Source organism: Vespa velutina, chromosome 11, assembly GCF_912470025.1.
Source record: "Vespa velutina chromosome 11, iVesVel2.1, whole genome shotgun sequence".
In the NCBI taxonomy this organism is placed as follows: Eukaryota; Metazoa; Arthropoda; class Insecta; order Hymenoptera; family Vespidae; genus Vespa; species Vespa velutina.
This window is the reverse complement of record NC_062198.1, coordinates 4,218,526-4,239,749: the sequence shown is the minus strand read 5'-3', so window position 1 is coordinate 4,239,749 and position 21,224 is coordinate 4,218,526. Positions and strand designations below refer to the sequence as shown.

Genomic DNA, 21,224 nt, shown 5'->3' with positions numbered 1-21,224 from the left:
TAAGCTGGTGGTTTGATTAATTCGAATAAATAAAATATTATGATGGTCCCGGTTAATTTTATTCCATTTCTATTCTCGATGCGATATCATATTTGTGTAATTTGATATAAAAAGTTTAATTGCAACATTGAAATGATTTGACACTTTTAGAATCAATTTACTTCGAGTTATTTTTAATTAAAATTATAACGGGTATAGTCGAAAGAAATGAGATAATGAAAAGGGATAGGCAAGGCGAACTGGTTTTGTTCTCTCAAGCGACAATATATTAAATATTCAATGAATCGACATGCGAGAAGACGCTACCACACTTACATTACGAAGACGTTGAATGCTTGTAATAGATCTGATTATTATCAACCATGCCATGCGTACACCCTGTTTTATGAGTTATACCATAGTTGATATTTAAAAAAAAAATTTCTTTTTTGTGTACACATTAGTAGTAACATCTTCAAGTGCCGTCTATTATCCACTTTACCTAAGTACTTATGGTCGCACGGGCCACGTCCGTTCGAAGCGAAGACTTTCAAACGTGGCGGCGCGCATTTTGAAGCGGGTCAACTATTTTTATCTCAACGCTCACGGGTACGTTTCGCTCGTACGTCTCATTGTCTATTCGACGTCTGTCGACCTCGCGCTTTAACTACTTGTCCGTTTCCTATGACGATAATAACATACAATACTTTCAATTTCTACGAGCTATTTGTACGTCGATAATAAGTATGTAATTTTTGCTTTTTAGTTGTCACTTTGTTATTTTCCAACAAAAAAAAAAATCTTCTATGATTATCATCAAAATTGCATAATTTAAAAGCATTCATATTAAAGAAACGAGCAATTAGTGAGATTTAATCGTCAAGTATTGAATCTACCTAATATTTTTCTTCCCCCCTCTCCCCACCGCCCCTCGTGATCGTACAGCATCTTTCCAATTAACAAACTTACCAGTAATTAACAATAAAACGACTAAAAGATTTAAGACAGGCCGATAGTGGTCGACCTTGTAATTACTGTAAATGGCAAATGCTATGAGATTCGAGGTTAAGTAAAAAGAAAAAAAAAAAAAAAAAAAAAAAAAAAGAAGAAAAAGAGAGGAAAGAAGAAGTATATTTTATTACATCGACTGCAAACAAGAGAAGGAAGAAAAAGTACTTTCGTCATCGTTAAAATCATTTATTAGGGTTGGCATTTTGTTTGTCGACGGAAAGTGTCAGTGTCTGGATATAGCCAAGTTTCATTAACGTTCCATCATTACGTCTAATTCCACTTGTTGCTTCATTGTTACAGCATGAGAGAAATACGACAAACATAACTGTTAAGACAATGTCGAGCAAAGTATAGCCAATAGACGATACCGTTATTCTTCATGCTGGATCTTTAGAAAAGATCTCTCTCTCTCTCTCTCTCTCTCTCTCTCTCTCTCTCTCTCTCTCTCTTTCTCTCAATCATACACTTGCGAACCCATTTCAATAGAACATCAATGAAATATATTATGTTCGACTTATAATAACATCGTGAAACTTTTCGTATACATCTATATATATATATATATATTTTTTTTTTTTCTTTTTTTTTTTATTTTTCTTTCTTCTTCTTGAATACGCCAATAAAGTTGAAAACAAATCGAAGGTAGGAGGATAATGGAGTTCGTCCATGTCAGCGTAATAAAGTAGTAATTCATACGTGTCAAGCTTTCGACTAATGCCAGAGCTATCGACAACGGTACGATCGATCTTTCTCTCTCCTTCGTACTGTCGTTCCTTCGATGGCCGTTATTATGCTATTATGCGTTATACGGCTCCTATAGTATATACGTTTTCCTTCGTAGACTTTAGGCTCATAAACCAGTTTCGAATCAGCAAGAGATACTTATATGCACATACTATAGGTATGAATACGAGTTTGTTCCTCGAGGCTTCGCGAAATATAAATCATTAAAATATGTCGCGCGATCTTGCCGGATACATTGCTGCGAGCAAACTTCGATAATAGCGATAATGCGATGTAATCGATCGAGCACGATTGATTAGCCTTATTGCGCTAGTCATTTAAAACACTTTTTAACGTTAATAACGATATCGACGTCGTACCATCGATGTAGGTGTTGGAGGGGCGTGTAGATAGTACCATGTAAGTAGTCCAATTGATTATTCAAATGAGATATGTAATTAGAGTTATTTACGATGCTGATCTCTCACTCGGTCTTACGTGCTTCGAATATCTCTCTTTTTTATTTATTAACGCGATGGTACGAGGATTGGGACACGATAATTGTAAGACGATTGAAATACGATTTCATTTTCATTATTTTCTTGTTATTTTGAAATTACGATCTAACATATCTACTTACAATATAATTCTTATCCGTTTAACAATTTAATCGAATAGTATGATCTTAACGCGATAAAATTTATTTTCCATTATTTCATTTTTATCCGTATAATTAGGATTACACGGTACCGATCGATGTCGCTGATATCGCTGTAATTTTATTACTTTTTTTCTTTTCCTTTTTTCTTTTTTTTTTTTTTTTCTTCTTCTTCTTCTTCTTCTTCTTTCTGTTACGTTAACCGTAGAATTATACAAAATTGCAGTGTACGCGGAACATTAATTATGTCACGAGGATGTTACGGAGCAACGCACGTGTTCCGATGTCATTGATCTCGTTGCGATCTAACCGCCGGAGAAAATATCGATGGTTTATGAATCGCGCTCGGTTCCTCGTACTTTATCATTGCCGGATGGTATCATCAATATACCAAGCGTTCTCTTGACTATTTCCAATCCGATGCGGACAGGGGCACGTTTCATAAATACACAGAAGAATATGCGGATGTTATCGGTTGTTCGTTCTCAATGTTTTGCTTCCAGGTAGTCTAGACCAGCGTTTCTCAACCTTTTTGCCATGTGACCCAACATATATGTTAGATATCGCGACCCAAATATGAATGGTATAGATCGTATATTATATAAATGAATCAAATTATAGATACTTAGACAATAATTTATAGATACGTATGAATTATAACATCCGATACATTTTTATTGAAAATAGTTCAAACGTATTTCGATTTATAACAAATTTTTCATTTTTATTTTTTATTATTTAAACTTAACCATGGAACCGTTTATCCATTATTCTTCAAATTCGTTAATTTCTAAACGATCATTACCGATGAACTATCATTAACGAGAAACTCGTGAAAGATCATTTATTTTTGTTCTCAATAATATACCATTGTTGTAAAAAAGAAAGAAAGAAAGAAAGAAAGAAAAAAAAGAAGAAAAAAAAATAGAAATTGACAAAGACCAGACAACTTTCCAAATTTTTAAGCTGAATTAGAAACGATTCGGATGAGAAAGCATAAAATCAAGACAATTAAGCGTGAACTCTGATCGTATTATTTTGAGTCTCGTCTCTTTTGAAGAGTCTCAAACGTCGCGTTTCTCGCCATGTTTCACGCACCTTTTAATGCATGCGCTTTATGGTAGTGGCCACGGTAATTATGGCTTTCTTCAATCACAGGACCGACACTCACGACGCAATTACGATAATTAACGTCGTCATTTTGAGAGGAAGGACGACGAGTTACTTTCAATTATTATTCTCGTTTAAGTTTCAATTCGACGATTTTGTAAAAAAGGAATTAATTTATTGATTTTTCAAATTTAACGATCGAATTATTATTACAATGAATATTTTTCTTTACAATATTCGTTATAATTCTTATGTATATTTCACGATAGAAGAAGCACCGATCTAAATAGCGAGAAAACACTAAGATAGTCCCGTTTATTTTTAGAACGTCAACTTGGCAGCGGCTTTATGCAAATTCGTCGTCCACCAACGAGAACCATAAAATGCAAGACCTCAATAAACACCGGCCTTAACCCGATCCACTATAAAACGAACAATATAACATATGTTTCCTTTTTAGCCTCTCGGAAATAACCATTCTCCTATTGAACGAAGGAGTCTATCGATGAGGCAACAAACGAGAGGGAAATAGACAGAAAGAAACAGGCAAAGAGAAAGAGAGAGGAGAGAGAGAGAGAGAGAGAGAGAGAGAGAGAGAGACGAAGAAGGTCAGTTCTTTCAGTGAACAAGGCAAAAAGTAGTGTTTCTTCCATTCATTCGATAGCTTCAAGACCTTTACGTTTTACATCCAGACAAGTATCCAGACACGAACTAATTAGTTCTTTCTTGCTAATCGACGAGTTTCTTCTTGATCGTGCCACCTCGTTAACGCTCGTGCTCGTTGGATTCGATCTAACTCGATCAAACGACGATGTATATGTAAGCTCGTTATCGAAGGGATAGTCGAGATTAAATTCTTCGAGCAATCCATCGACTCAAAGAACTTTTAATTATCACCGTTAGGTTGTATCTTCACAACGAAAGATATATCGTTCGTATTGATCGTATTCCCGATAGGGATTTCAATCAGGATTCAATTTGTCTTTCGATGTTCGAAACAAAGTGTGATTTCACGTATAGCAGTTATAACGACTAGGCGATCAGTAATTAGTCAGCGACAGGTTACCTTGTCGTTGTGTCGTAGATCCGTTCTTAACTGAAAGAAAATTCATGGTAGGTGCTCGTTACCGTTCGAGATCTTTCGCGTTTATTTCTATTTTGAGAGAAGTCAGATGATCATCCTATAACTCATTGCACAGGTGTTGAATCGAAGAGCAAATGCGAGCAGCTGCGATGATTATGTACAGCCCGGAGGATGTTTCGGGTGTATCGATAACAAGAAGTTTAATTTATACAAGTCCGATATTAATTTTTCAAATAAAATTATGAAATTGGGATAATCGAGTTTCTCGATTTTTTTTTCTCTCTCTCTTTCTCTCTCTCTTTCTTGAAATTGTTATTATTATCGAGAATAACCAAGGAATTCGCAACATTTTTCATTAACATTCTTGGACATCATTGATTCGCCATTTATGAACCACATAGAATATCCATGGGAGGAAAACTCATCACGTCAACGATGTCGTTTCTTCTCTCCAAGAATGTTCATATCGCCGAAATAGCAGTAACCTAACATAGACGACTCTCCGCGAAATATCTAACTGGCAAATGTTAGTAAACCACGTTCGAGAACAGTCTGGGATAGGTAAAAAGGTCGTTGATCCTCTCTTAGACGACGTGACCCTTTACGAGCTTGCCAACATACGTCGTCCTGCTGACTTAAACTGGAAGTTTCTATTCCCTTGCTGTAATCAACAGTGCTCGACGCTGATGACGAGCTCAGCGAAAAACGAGTGACCGTCATAAACAATAATCTTAATGTAACTTTAAGAGAAAATTGATGATTCAATGAATTACGTTCAATTACATTTAAATCCATATTTTCTTTTCTTTCTTTTTTTTTTTTTTTTTTTTTTTTTTTTTTTATTTACTAATGTAAAATTCGAAAGAAGATAATTTTGATTATGTAATTCATATTTAAATGTATTCGATCTTATTTACCAACCTCTTTACCATAGAAAAGATCATCGAATTTCGTTACATTGAACGTTAACAAGAAAGAATTTGGGATGTTAATATTAACATAGATAAATAGAAATATCGGCTGATTAACATTCGTTCCATTTGTAAGCGATGGTTGCTCGTTTTCATTGGTAGCAGAGCATAATTCATTATTTGTATGGATAAGGTAAGAGCTACCGTGGGCCCACGATCGAACGAAGCTTAAACAGAGGCGCGTCACGTTAGGAAATCGACGAAATTCTTAGCACGCTTGCCGCTTGTAAATCAACCGAGAGAATGCCTTTGCCGAAGGCCGACGAATTCGCACTACCAAGTCGTTAATATTAATATGTATCTTCATACGATCAAGTTTTCATTGAAACGAGCTACCGTATAAAACTATTTTTTGCTTATACCTCTGACGTCATCGATATTTAATAAATTAAAAAAAAAAAAAAAAAAAAAAAAAAAAAAAAAAAAAAAAAGAAAAAAAGATAGATCAAAAAGGAATGGTTGATTTTTATTGATCGCATACGTAATCGTGTCTATTTTAAGAGAATAGGAATGGAAAAAGAGTTGAGTGAATGTTCGTGTTCATCAACGGAAATGTTATCTGTTAGTTGAAAAAACGTGAGAGAATAATTCAACATAAATTCCAAAGACCAAACGAGCTTCGGTCTCTATTGCATCTCGGTGTTATGAGGTCGATGCATTATAATTAACCAACGGACTAGACATTGCGACAATTCCCATGGGTAACTCTACGAATTGACCCTCATAATGTACACGTTATTGCGATTTATTTTGCAATTAGTGCGAACGTTAATATATATATATATATATATATACCTTTCTACCGATCGATCTTATTCATAATTCTTGTAAACTCAATTAATCGTAAATAAATGTATTTTTATGTAAAAATATTAAATGTAATATTAAATGTTGCAGTTTAATGTTCCCATTAAATAGACAAATGAATTTATGACGAAATTAACCTAGTTTTTTTACACATGACTCATATGTCATGATATCATTTATTACCAAAACACATGGTACAATTAGAATTAATCATACAATAAATTTTTATAAGATTTCTCATCCTAGTTTCACACCTAGTTTCGTGGAATTGGATAACGGAGAATAAACAATAATATTGCGATATTGTAATGCGATCGTAACCACGCGCGTAGGAGAGAATTGCTCACGAGCACGTGTAAGAGATAAGCTTTAACATCGGAGGATTGCTACGTGAAAAATATTTGCCAAGATATCGTTTGGGTCCGTTAACTTTACAGCGAAAATTAGTCCTGACTTTTAGGAAGTCACGCTCGACGGCATGCCTGTCCAACAAGAGCTTTATGAGCATCTGTATAATTATGGAGTAGCCTTCGGATATAATAATATAAATCGTCGTACATTAATAACATTAATAAAACGTATTCATAAAATCTCGTTTCCCGATCATTTTTTATTTTTTATTTTTTTTTTTTCTTTTCATATAATAAACTTGTACGATGTCATTAGTATGAAAATAACTTTTGATTGAGTCGGATAAATAATTATTGTAAAATAATCTTGTTTTTATCTCATCAAAATGGACCTATTCATTTTGTCGAGTATCCGAAGGACAATACCATCCAAAAATGATTTCTCATCGGAGAGACGAAAATACAAAGAGTTGATTCTAATGAGACAAGCAAATGTGATGCAAAATTACATGTGATGATTGTCTGTTCGAGTGAAAGTCGGCAAATAAATCTGAGTACAGTTTCTCAGGAATGTAGAAAATACCTCGACATACCATTGTAGTGACAGTAAATCTATTGGATCGAGTAGTAGTATGTTGTGTTGTATAACGAGTAGCAAGAAGAGTAATATCTTTCGACGCCAGTCTCGCTTCTACTTTGTATTCGTCTTTTCCTGCGTCATTTGGAGCAACGTGCGCAAGACACGCATCGCATTAATAAAATAACCGATGCGATACGAGTCGACCAATTGAAAACGTGTCTATAATTTATATGTTTTCTCGTTCTGAAAATATATATATATATATATACGGAACTCATCATGTTCATTTTCAAAATACATATTAATTGCTTTTAATAAAAGTATCGTCTTACCAACGATCGTCCTTAATAATTATAGGCGTCTTGTCGTTGCTGTATATCCGGATGACTTTTTTCATCTTATATAGATAGGTATAAACAATAATAATCTTCATTCATTCCTATGAATTATTAACGCGAGATCGCTAAAAGAATGCATAATGCATGCATCCAGTTTCGATGAACGATTAGATAAGGACCAGGAAACAGCTCTCCCAGTTTATGTCGATCGATGAATAAACAAAGTTATACGATTAAGAAAGAAACATTAATATTTGCAGCTCGTTAAAGGCGACGTTACAGCGTATTCCGAAAGAAATATGTCAGATGTATTTTATTAAATGTAGCATGCAATTATCCTGATGCATTGTCCATAGAAGTAACGCCTACGTTCATCGATGACGATGATGACGACGACGACGACAACGACGTGCTTTCAAGGATTCAGAAAGTGATCGGAGGCGACGATTTGCGATATCGTTTCACGTTATTTACGATAATTATGTAAATACGTAAATAATAATCAATACGTTTGTTTCATCATCGCGATATAATCATATTTATGATATATTCATAGAAGGTATCTTATATCATAATCATTTATCGTGTGTATGTATGTATGTATATGTTAAAAAATCGATAAAATGTTGTTATTAAGTTATTAGATCATTTTTTTCTCTGTTTAAGATAAAATCCCTCGGATCGTATCATAACGAGCTCACAGGATCGAGCATAAATATTGGTTATACGGTGCGAGAAGTAGCATAACCTACGAGTATCATAAAGCGGTGAAGAGGGATACGAAAGGTAAACAGACGTTGGAACATCTATGTAAACATATCGGGCCACTGTGTAAAAGAAACACGTGTTTTCCGGAACGTTGCTCGGTATCTCTCGAAAGTTTTCTTCTTTCTCTTTCTCTTCTGCTCTTACATTTAGAAGAGAACGTAAAATCTAAAATGAATAGAAACCTATACGTTTGCCAATGCTATTTTATCATCGATTGTATTTGTATCAGAAGTTCTTTACGTCATCGGTAAATTTACGAAACTACATCTTACTTATTTTTTTTTCTCGAGTTTAGATTTATTTTATTAGAACTTGATATATGCGACCATATATATATATATATATATATATATATATATATATATATATACGTACAGTGCATGTTTTTAGCGCAATACACTTCAGAGAGACATAATATATGCCAGCACGATTTTCCTCTCCTAACGTGTTACGGTCGACGACTTCGTGAATCAAGAACAAAAGTTATTTTGGTAAGCACGGGGTAGCTCTGCAGCTTCTCTCAGTAGCATCTTGAAAGTGAGTACTCAAGTAAGAGATGAAATACTAGAAGCAATTTTATTGTTCAAGAACTAATCGAAATTTCACAAATGATCTTAACATTTTTGTCTCGATTTTCACGTATCCGATAAGAAATTATCAAGCAATCGATTTTCCTAAGAATATCATTGAGAATTTTAATTTGTCATCGACTTTATGTGCAGTTTCTTAATAATTTTTTAATCAACGATAATCGACATTAGAGATTATATGACCGGTTAATTTCATGTAAGGGTTTACTTTCGAAGATTAACAAAGATTCGAATCAACTTTCAAATCCGATAAATACGCATCAACGATTTGATACGATAAGAGATCGATTCGTACACTTTGATGACCTGCATACTGCTCTTGACGTACATAGGTAGGTACATGCACTAATTATCGATCATTGACATTATGGGCGCGGCTAATCAACCGGTGAAAATTGTGCGAATTATATCTGGTGAGATATAAGTCGTGCAATTCGGTTTCAGTTCGTGGTATATAAATTGCATTGGTTATGTGTATGTAACTACGTGCGTCTGCGTTGTTCTGGATAATTGGCCTAACTGCCTTGCGACGAGAAGTAAAGCGAGACGAATAAATCATACTTTACGAGGGATTTATAAGACTCATTCCGATCAAAAAGCATAGCTCAGCCAAGCTGAGCTTCTTTACTCTCTCGATAATTCTTCTAGCGAGAAAATTCTTGAGAACGTAAATTCCAACGTTGAATAGTCAGGGTACTCAACAACGAGTTGAGTAGTCATTCAAACTTCTTGCGAAGTGTTAAGCATATATAGGAAGTTCTTAATGCTATCGAAATTATTTATCGTAAACGTCTAATGATCGATAGAAAATTTGCTTGTGAATTTGGCGCGATGACTCGAATCTTTTCATGATTCATATCATAAATCGGTGTAAGGGTCAATGACTATACGCTTTCGAATAGGTACGTTTCACGTTGCGATGTCGACCGCTATTAAATAAATGACAAATGTAATTGGTTTTAATAATATTTTATAGAAAATCATTCTTTATAGAGAATCATCTTTCGTATAAGAATAAACTTTAGTAAAATATTGAGATTTATTTTTAAAAGGCGTTGCATTTTCTTAATGATATTAAATTAAAGAAAGAAATTATTAGAATATTAAGAACACCCACGAATAAGGAGAATAATACTTATCGTAAAATTAATTGCTTAATTTGCCTTTCTTTGCCTCTTATCGCCTCTTTTCTCCTTCGATACATGAAACAAAAGGGCAATGAAAAATTCTCAACACGCGACTCGTGGGTGTCCCTCGAATTTATGAGCACGGCCCTATTCATTAGCCCTTGTTATTAAACCTCATCGTTCTCCTCGTTGGCACGGTTGCGTGCTATGATTCACGCCTCCCGAATCTTTATCGCTCGTTAATTTTCTAAAAGGGCCGAACGGTCCTTTTTAACTTGGTATTTCCTTCGAGAACAGTTAAACTCTTTTTATAAGTCAAATCTTTTGAAGTTACGTGAATACTGACAGAAATATGCTGGCTTCTTATATTAGGGTTAAGATTTTTTAAGAGATTGATTTATATCGCGAAAGTCCGATAGAATCTTCAATAAAATTTGAACATTCACGTTTCGTTTTACGTGGTTTTATGAGATGACTCATACAACTTGTTGCAAGCCAACGTCTCAATACATTTTTAATGATGTTCGAAATAAACTCTTATCAAAGTATAGACACTGACTTTTAAACAGTTACGTGACTCACTTCGTAAGTGCGATACATCGTTCATTATGGCAGACAGGATTCGAAGGAAGAATATCGCAAGAAAATTTATGGAAGGAAAGTAGATAGTCTCTCTTATTCCGTGCAGCGTTTGATTGATGACGAAAGGAGTGGGGGAATGAGCAATAGATTAGATAAAACGTATCGTTAATGAATGTTAAGGCGAATGTACAAATATTTAATATTAGATTATATGCTTCCTCGTAATTTATTGTACATATTTATATGTTATTTACATACATCACTTAGAAGAATCGTGTACTCCAATCGTAGAAAGTTTTTGAACGGAAGGATTAACAAAAAAAAAAAAAAAAAAAAAAAAAAAAAACGTTATCTGTTTCAAGAATTTAATTCTTCTTCTTCTTTTTAATTCTTTCCGTCGAATGAAGAAAAAGAAGAAGAAAAAGAAGAAAAAAAAAAAAAAAAAAATAAAGAAAAAAAATATCCCGAAGAACATGATAGTACCGTAAGAACGCAAAGAATTACGCAAATTTAATTTACCTTGACATCGTTTGATGTCTCATTTCTATGAAATTGCTTTATTCCGATGTATAATAATCATTTCGATCACACAGAAATTTTTCCCATTTAAAATCCTAAGATAATGCGTTTGATAGAGACCGGCGCCAAGAAATTGATTTCTTAGATGACTTTAGCATGAGTTAAATCCATTGTCTCCTATTATATTGTCGTGCTTTGTCGTAACGTTCGATCGATTCTTACGAGTTGTTATTGACGTTATTGCGTTCTTTATTAACAATAGCATACTAATTCGAAGATTTGCTTTGTTGCCGATGAGAATGGAATCCATGATTTATTCGTGATTCAATTCCATGATTATCGTCAGATTTTGCTCGGTGATCGATCTTCCATTTTTTTTTCTTCTCTTTTTTTTTTTTTTTTAACAATACTTTTGATCTTTTTTCTTCTTCTTTCTTTTTTTTCTTTCTTTTTTTTTTCTTTTTCTCTTTTCGTTTTTAATATCTTTAGTATCGAAATATCGCATTAGCATTGTAAAAGAATCGAAAATGTTACAGCAATTCTCTGTTCTTTTTCAAGGATAATTCTGTTTCCGGAGGATTCCTCACGTAAACATAAGACGTGAGACGCATCAAAATCGTTGTAAGTAATGCAGAAATTCTAGGAATTCTATGACCTTTCACAACGATTATCGACAGTCCATTATTCGTCTTTCTAAAAGTTGGATATCCAACTGCTAATCCGCTAAGGAAATGAAAGATCACACGTAATCGTAAATTATGGCATTTCCTTTACCAAGTTAACATTTTTTTTTGGCTGATTTTTATTGCTCAATGAAATGCAAAATGTTCCTTCATTCAACTCTGAACGATTATAGAAATAGATAGTGTATCGTGTTTCTTTTTTTTTTTTCAAAATACAAAACGCTCGATGAAAGAAATTTCACAATTGAATTTTATATAATTTCGATATATAACTCAAACTTCATACTCAAAAATAAATCTTATCGCAACTCTATTCGTGATAAAGTTCGTAGAAAATAGACGAGAGAAAAGAAAAAACAAAAAGAAAAAAAGAAAAAAAAAAGAAGAAGAAGGAAGATGAAAGCTTATCGAGTATTAGCAAATTTTCTCACAGAATAGATTCTTCTCGTAGGACGATAAAAGGGACGTTGTAAATATTCTTGAAGATTTTTTTTTTTTTACTTCATACAGAGGTCAAGAGATCATGACGCGTGTATCATAAAACAACCGGATTATGGAAGATACTTGAGAAAGACGAGTAGAGAGTGGGTGGGGAAGGGAGGAGAGAAAGAGTAAAAAGTTATTGAGAAGGTTTATGGTCGTTGGTGAGATTCTGATAATGCGAACACCATTTAGATCGTGGCACGCGCGAAAGAACGCGTTTACTCTAAGGCAAACTTTTTCTTTTTCTTTCACATTTCTCTTTTTTTTTCTTTTTTACGTTGGTATCCTATCTAACGTAAGTACGTTCCTTTGATCGAAAGAGAGGGTTCGAGAAATGAAGAGAGAGAGAGAGAGAGAGAGAGGGAGATTCTTTTTATAATAACTTCATCCCTTCGTAGCAGGTATTAAACTCGTATCTAATGCTACGCTGATGTTTGCGATGGTAGTAGTGTAACGTGTTATTTAACCGATCGCGCCTCTAACGGCCACAACTTTCCGTAAAGGAGAAATTGCTTAGCCTCATCGTTTTCTTCTTTCCAGGATGTAAGAGGAAAGGATTTTAATGGAAAACGATCTTGAGAAGTTTTAATTCCGGTTTATGATTATATTGCTATAATGTAAACAAAATTAATGTACGATAGATATATCGTACATTATTATGATCGTTAGTTAAAATGTTTGAACAATTTTTATTAGTTCTAAGGTGAAAAGAAATGAGTTTTGATGTCATTTGGATATTTTTAGTTTATCGTAGAACCGACGATTGTTGGAACTACTCCAAATGGGCAATTGGAATGACCCAGATACTCGAATTTGTTCGAGTTTCATGATATCGATAGTCTACGATCGGTGGATAAATATAATTGATGCACATTCTAATAATGAGAGAATAGTAACAAAAGATCATGGGAAATGAGGAAATTTTCAAAAAAAATTCGTCGAAGGACAATGTCTATTAAGTTTGACAGATTTGATATATTGCCAGAAGATTGAATGATAGTGAGTATTGAAATAACAGTAATTTAGTTCTTCCTGTTTTATTTTAAATAAGTCGTCAATAGAGAGATAGGAAATTTTATCTAAAATGAATTATCAGATAGTTTCGATCGAGATTTTTTTTTAAGTCCATTGAGATGGAATATCGTATCGGCTTGATATTTTTTTTTTTTTTTCACGATAAGATTCACGAAAGAACATTTTTGTTCTTGAAATGATTTTAAAAGTGTTTCTTTTCAATGCGATTGGCACTCGTTAAAATCTAGAGGAGGAGGAGGGGGAGGAGGAGGAGGAGGAGGAGAATACACTAGATCATTCGTTAACGAGAACAGTCTGGAGATTCAATTTATACTTTACAATAAATTCTCCCTGGTCTTGATGAAATTGATTCCTTTCGCGTCTCCTTTAAAACGCACACATTTGGAAAGTTTCCAGACGAATATTCTCGATTGTCCGGGACGTGAATTTGCACTTCACAGACGATGTTCCAGGAATTAATTATTTTATACTCATTTTAGTATTGCTTGGCCACGCACAAGTGTTCCGGGAGCCCCAATGAACTTTGACAATTAACTCATGACTCACCGATTTGCATGGAACGTCAATTCTAAGGAGACACTCGTAATCGTTCTTTCTTCTTTCATTTCAATTAGTAGTTCATTGTAATTTTCTCAATTTTCTCATAATGTTATCGTGTAAAGTGCAACCGGACAAAGTCAATTAGATATCTATCTTCTTTTCATTTCGATTATCATGTCTTGGGGAGAAAGTAGCCGATGAGTTAATTATATCATTATATCCGTGACGGGTTACCGATTTATAAAGTAACATTTTTATAAGGAGACCGTTTTTGGAAGCCGTCCGAACAACTACCTCGAAGTAACTCGAACAAAGTGAAAACTTATTTTGATTTAATTTATTACGTATTAAAAACCGCCTGATCGAAAACCGGTTATAGAATTGGACTTCCAGAAGACAACCGATTCGATAATAATAAATATTATATACAGGGTGCTGATAAATTTAATGAGAACGTTCTTATTCATAAATATTACTCATAGATGTTTTGTTAAATATAAAGAGTTATATGGAACAGAGATAACGAACATCTTTCCAAGAATCTGAGTTATTTCGGTCGATTCTTTAATTAGTTATTACGCAGACCCGACTCTTTTTGCGAACATTTGTCCTTACAAATAGTATCGTCATCTCGACGATGAATCATCATCCGACAGCATGGTTAACTCTAAGATCTGTACCAGTCTTTTTGATGCTTTCCGATCGTTAATCATCTTTTCGCTAACTTCATTATTGTCAAGGGCCTCATGAGTGGGCGGAGTAGAGACGAAGTTTATCACTTCGTTCAGATCTATTTTAGCCCGTTACATTCCAACTTTTAGAGATTCTCATTCTAAAATATTATATTTCTGATGGCACAGTTCGATCGTTTCTTCAAATCGCAGATTCACTTTCACTTGTTGATTAAAATCACTATTCTTGAAGTAAAAGAAATATAACATATAAATGCAACAAGAATTACCGGCATCGATAATTTCAATATATTTAAAAGAGTTACGTTTCTACGATACAAAATGAACTTTAGTACATACGTGAAATTCGAAGGGCTATGCCTTGACATGTTCATGAGCACAAGGGTGAATTTTATGCTCGTGGTAACGAGCTTCCGCGGCAAGCTTTATAGTATTTATGGGGATTCTTCGCACGGTCAGGTGGTAAAGTCGTTTTCTTGATACGTCGAGAGAGAAAACCTTTTCGGCGAAACGGAGACTGAATAGGGAATAATAAAAAGGGGAAAGAAGGAAGATATAGAGATGCTATACTCGTCGTTTAACGTAAACGATACTTCCACGAAGTTTATCAAATGTTTATCGTTGGGAGAGATCGCGAACGATCGATTTCCGTCGGGTTTATATAAATCGAGATTCATTGAAAGAGTTCGATGTTAAATCTCTTGAAAACCAGATGAATAATCCTTTTCTAAGATATTTTAAGAGCCCTCTTGAAAAAGTTTATAATATTTTTGTGTATAGTACAGTCGAAACAATTTCAAAGGGATCGTTCGCAATACGATGAGATTCGCTGAAAGAAATTTATGAGATTAACGATCGATTGGAAATAACTTTGTAAAAGGTCGAAGCAAAATAATAGTGCGGCATCCGAAGAGGATCATTTCGAACGGGAGCAGCAATCGGTATAATCATAAAATAACTCGTAGGGTCGACATTACCCAATTAGAACTTTATGATACGCGGAAGTTGGACGATAGTGCTTATACTTCGTCGAACGATAAATGCTAAGCAATTCCATTGGAGTCAACCACGTTTTCTCTTTAGACATTAGATTGCGGCGCTAAAGGTGAGATTAGAAAAGTGGAAAAGTAAATTATTGTATGGCTCGTTTTATCAGCTATTAACACCTTAGGCTAAGCGAACGTTATCGTTTTCTTAGTAGCCTTTTAATTCGTTAACAAGAAACATGTTATCGAAATATGATGTATATATCTGTGTAGGTAAACATTAGTCGGATTTACCTTTAGAAGAGGGTAACAATCTTCTTTTAGGCTAGGCTTAAGCTAGGCTAGGTGAACCGGATGCTAAGAGTCATAGCGAGAGCACCGGTGGTTCTCATAAAACTTGATGAAACACGATACCCCGAGGGACTTCTTTCTTAAGCAAGTCAACGATTATCTCCTTGATACAAACGTCTAAGTTCGTGATAACGAAGGGATTGTCAAGTACTACCGCACGGAAGGCCTGTTTGGGTAGTCTAAGTTTTCTCAGATTAATAAGATAATATCTTTAAATGAGATGCTGCTCTTACGTTCTATTCGAATTTCCAAGAAGACGAAGTTTATTTTTTCTTTCTTTTTTTTTTTTTCCAACGCTGATGACCTAAACGTTATTATCCTTGATATCTGTTTTAGTATTAATCACCTTTGGGTAGACTGTAAGCTCTTTCGGATTAACAAGTTAATCTCCGTTGCTATCGGGTTTCTCGTTTTCCGTAGTTTCTACGAAGACGAACATTTCATTTAACATCAATGACCCAGAAAAGGTTAACTCCAGTCAGATATTACATTTGACGTCCGCTTTGGGCGATAATTTGTAGCAAATCCTATTAGACGCTTTCGCTCGTTAAGAATATGTTTCTCGATGGTGCATAGAGCACGTGGAGACTGTCCGTTATCTCGCGGATGATGAGCCATAATCAAATTAAATGCTCGTCGGTTTTGTACAAACGGACAACTGTGCGGCTTGTCTCGAATTCTTGGAGAGAGATCTTCGCGAAAGCTAATATTTGAAGTAAAGATATTGAAATTCTCACGATCCAAATGGCAAAAAAATATTATGAAAAGTTTTGAAAAAATATCTTTTCAATTTGTAAATCCTATTGTAAGAGTTTCGTAGATCATAAAAGCTACTCGATTTTTAATCTCCTTGAAGATTCTTTAACGTAGAAGCGCGTGTCAGGAGAACTTTATCGTTCTCTTTGATCCCGCGGCATCGACTTGCATGGATTTTACGGTGCAAGAGATCAGCACGTGGAATTGCTCAATTACGCGAGACTAACAATCCCTTGCTACCTTCACGGTAAAGTAGAGGCTAAGCTTTCCAATGGAACGTGGCGGGTTTTACCTTTGTAAATTGGCGCAAAAAAAGAAAAAAAAAAAAAAAAAAAAAAAAAAATAATATCGAGAGCGGTTGCGACGATGGTCGTTGTCGATTACCTTTCGAATCGGCACAGCTACCGGCACGAGAGTCAATCTTTGATCAAATTATCCCACTTTTGAATTATCCTCGAATAATCGAGATCCGTTTAATAACACAATTTATCATTCATTATCGAACGAATTTATTATTGATGATTCCATACGGTTTTACAAATTTAATGAAATCTGTACAAATTAAATTAATTATATTTTTAAAGTTAATGAGAAAAACGTATAACGTTGTTATTCTATGTATGTTATGCTTCGAACAGAAGCAAAAAGAGATCGGTATCGGAATCATTTTTCATTCGAATACTATTTTTGTATGTTGCCAGCATCTCGTTGATCTCGCAACAGAAGTTAGTTTTTTCCTTGGCAGCTTACGACAACACGAGCCGATAATACATTCCCGAAATTACTTGCCGCCTTATTTTCATTGAACGATCTGTAACATCTGTGCCGTCGAGACTGTTTTGGGATACAGAAAGGCCGCTCCTTGACGTACGCAGAAAGCGTTCCATCTATTCGCAGGATGATCGAGCAAGCACGAAGATATGCACGTAGAAGAAAAAAGGAAGAAGAAGAGGAAGAAGAAGAAGAAGAAGATGATGATGAAGAAGAAGAAGAAGAAGAAGAAGAAGAAGAGAAAGTAGTTTTTGGTCGTAGGCAGAGTAGACTACGTGCTTCTTTGGCTCCTCGGCAAAGATATGGCGAATGTTCATTGGCTTTGACGAGGCGTGGCGGACGAAAATAATCTTTGAAATTCGCGCTCGTTAATCAAAGACTCTTGCAGCCTTTTATCTTTCTCTTCTGAATTTGTAAAATTCTTTTTTCATTCGATCTCATTACGATCATTTAAAACGATTCGCAAGAAATCTCATTAGAAATGACTATCGTTTATGACAATGTCAATGATCGATCAATAGAAATGAAAAGTAACATACAAGAGATTCTTACATTTATTTCCTACAATTTTAGAAAGTGATACATGTATAATACATGACGTAGAAACTGAAACTCATTCATTGATATCAACAGCTGTTATGAAGAAACAAAGTTCTTCGCCAGCTAAAGTTCATCAAATTTCCGAGTATTCGTCCATTAGTATCGTACAAATACCAGAGTAGTGATCACTGAATGGCGCGTTTGGCAATGAAAAGTGGCATATGAGATCAGTTTCTCGATCTTTTCTAAGATTTCTAGTCTTCAAGAGTCTTCATGATGTACATATTACCCAAGGATAATCTAATCTTAGTTGATGAAGAAGGAGAGAGAAGCTACACCAACGTCGCGACGAATGCAAATACGAAGTCGTTAATAACGTCGGAAGAACGGCGTAAATTCGAAACAGTTCTCAGAATTAGAGTACTTAACGAATCTCAAGAGAGAATGAGAGAGTTTTCGATAAAGCATGGCCTGCTTCGTCGTAAGCACGAAGACTGTTGTAGGTGTCTGACGCGATTCACAGCCCGTGGCAAATAGCACTGCCAAGGACGATCCAAAACGATCTTCTCAAGTGCAACAGGAGAGAGAGAGAGAGAGAGAGAGAGAGAGAGAGAGAGAGAAAGAGAGAAGTGGGGAGAAAGAAAGAGGCTGTCTGCGTTGCATCGTGAAAGTCGATCACGAGATCAGCCGTGCGAGACTGAGAATTGCTGAAGGGTAACGTCGCGTACACCCTCGAGATCTCAAAGAATGCGAACGTGCGAAATTACCTGCTTGAGCTATGTGATTCTCTGAGATTGCTTCAAGCGGAGATCATTTTCAAGACATGATTACGATAGTTCGCCACGGATTTGTGAATCGATGATAGTTGATTAAAACGTCAAATGTATTTATGATTTAGACTTGGAATCTTTTCGATCAGCAAGATAGATGTTTACCAGATCAGATAGATGTCTTATTGACAAAGTCGATGTCTGTGCTCGTGTGGACAGTACATTCTGATAGGAGCTTATCTTTCAAGGCCGCGGTCTTGGATCGTTGCCCTTTCCAAGGATACCTGGCGAAAAGAAAAGAGAGAATCGATACGATGTACATCGAACGATCGGTGAACGGTCATAGCAAAGATCGAGATCTTCCCTCGCCAAGGTCGTTTAGAAGGGAACTCGATTCTATCCGGCTCGATTTGCGGTTTCTCGTAGGTGCAACCGTCGAAGAGATCGGACAGGATAGTGTCTTCTTTGAAAACTAGGAAATCTTTCTTATGATTTAGAGATAATTTTTTTTGGGATATCGTTATTTTTTTCTTTTCTTTTCTTTTCTTTTCTTTTCTTTTCAATAAAGATAAAATAAACACGATCCATCGAGAGTTAAACTCACCGTGTTAGTGACGTCCGATTGCATGCCGGAATCATCTTCGACGCCGGCCTTAATAAGATCTTCCTCCTTCTCGTTGTCCTCGGTGTTCAAGTAGTCATCGTATTCCTGCTCGAGACTCTTTGTCTTAGCTTTTCCGGAATGCTCGTCATCGTCTTTAACCACGACACTGATCACGTTCTTCGAGGGTTTACGTTTGATCTCTACACTCGCGGACTTGATCATCGCGACGTTCCTATCCACTACCTCCTCTCCGTTCGACGGCTTTTTATTTACAAAATAACTGGACGCGCCGGCTACATAAGAAGAGCCGACGACCTTCGGGCGAGTAAGATTTCTGGAGGCACTGTTGTTGTTGTACGATATGCGCAAAGGATACTTTTCTATACCAACGTTCCTGTAATCCCTTTTCACCGTCGGCTTTGCCGTGCTAGGATCATCCGACGTAAGTCTCCTGATAATATCGTCGTAGCTGTACAACGGCGGCTTATTTTCATTTTTGTAAAAATCATTATCGAGTTCCTCCTCGGCATTTTCATTGTCGGCGTCGTCATCCTCTTCCTCTTCTTTCTCGGCTTCCTTCCAGATATCATCCTCTTCCTCCTCCTCCTTCTCGTTCTCCATATAATCCTCTAAAATTCTCTCGGTCAAGTTCGTCCTCCTTCTCCTTTGATCGTCCAATCTAAATTTCCTCATGCTATCGAGGTCGCTCGCATCGTAGAATTTCTTTCCGTTACGATAACCAATCGAACTTTGCCTGTTGCTTCTCCAATCTCTTCTCCAATTGCTCCTGTGCTTCTTGGAATTTCTCCAAGGTAAGTAGGAAGAGTAATGATTATCCGGACCAGAATCATCCTCGTAGTGACGCGCTGACCTTTCCTCTTCCTCATCCTCCTCCTCGTTCTCCTCGTTAAAATCATCGCGAAAAACTTCACGATTTCTCGAATAGCTTCCTCTGTGTCTATTCCTACCGAGTCTTCCCAATCTTGACCTATGACGATTCTTCCAATTATATCTTGAGGGAGCCCGACGTTTTTCTTCGTCGTGATACCAACCGTGATAACTTTCTCGATGACGTCTTGGATATTTAGATTCGAAAATTCTTTCCTGATAATTCTTCCCTCTGGATCTTGGATATAACCTTTCCTCGTAAGATCTAATACCATCGTAATCTTCCTCATCGCCGTACTCATCGTCGTCTTGTCTGGAATCATCATCCATATCGTCGTATTCGTAATCCAATTCTCGTGACCAACTCGATCGTCTGTCAATCAGGTCATGATGATTTCTTCTGCTAGCCGATGTTTCATGCCTGTGTCTGTGCCGATGTCTTCTTGCCTCGAGAGCAGTATCCTCGCGATACCTTGATTCGACCGCAAGCAATCCGTACGCCATCAGCAATGCCAACAATAATAACAATCTCCCGTCGTTCGTCATTTCGTCTACCTAAGAATCGATACCAGCTAGATAGCTTACATTATCGGCATCATTATCGTCATAGATAACACCCACTCTTTTTCGAACGTCCTTTTATTTCTATTTTTTTTTTTTTTTTTAATCTTTGACAAAATTTCTCGAAAATCAGGAACACATGGCTGATGAAATGCCGGTCCACGACGCACGATCACTATGATGATCTTTTCTCCACGATCGAGACATCAGTCAAACACGTGGCTACCGGCGGAACCGATTTAGCCACAAAAACTGTACGAAAGTTTTTCGAGCTTTGTCGATTCCTTTCTTCTCTTTTTTTTTCTTGTTCTTTCTTTTTTTTTCTTTCTTTTTTTTTTTTTTTTTTTTTTTTTTTTTTTTTTTTTTT

The 21,224-nt window shown here is 35.7% G+C and overlaps 1 protein-coding gene across 4 annotated transcripts in view; it reads right to left on the bottom strand.

Moving 5' to 3' along the window:
- Positions 1-21,186, bottom strand: part of LOC124953045 (calponin homology domain-containing protein DDB_G0272472-like) — a 70,116-nt gene extending 48,930 nt beyond the window's left edge. For all 4 annotated transcript variants that reach the window (XR_007102103.1, XR_007102104.1, XR_007102105.1 and 1 more), the window contains exon 1: positions 19,409-21,186. Coding sequence is in view for 1 of the 4 variants with exons in the window: in XM_047503873.1 (XP_047359829.1) it covers positions 19,409-20,842 (1,434 nt within the window). In the remaining 3 variants the exon portion in view is untranslated. The remainder of the gene's footprint in view (positions 1-19,408) is intronic.
- Positions 21,187-21,224: the final 38 nt, after the last annotated feature.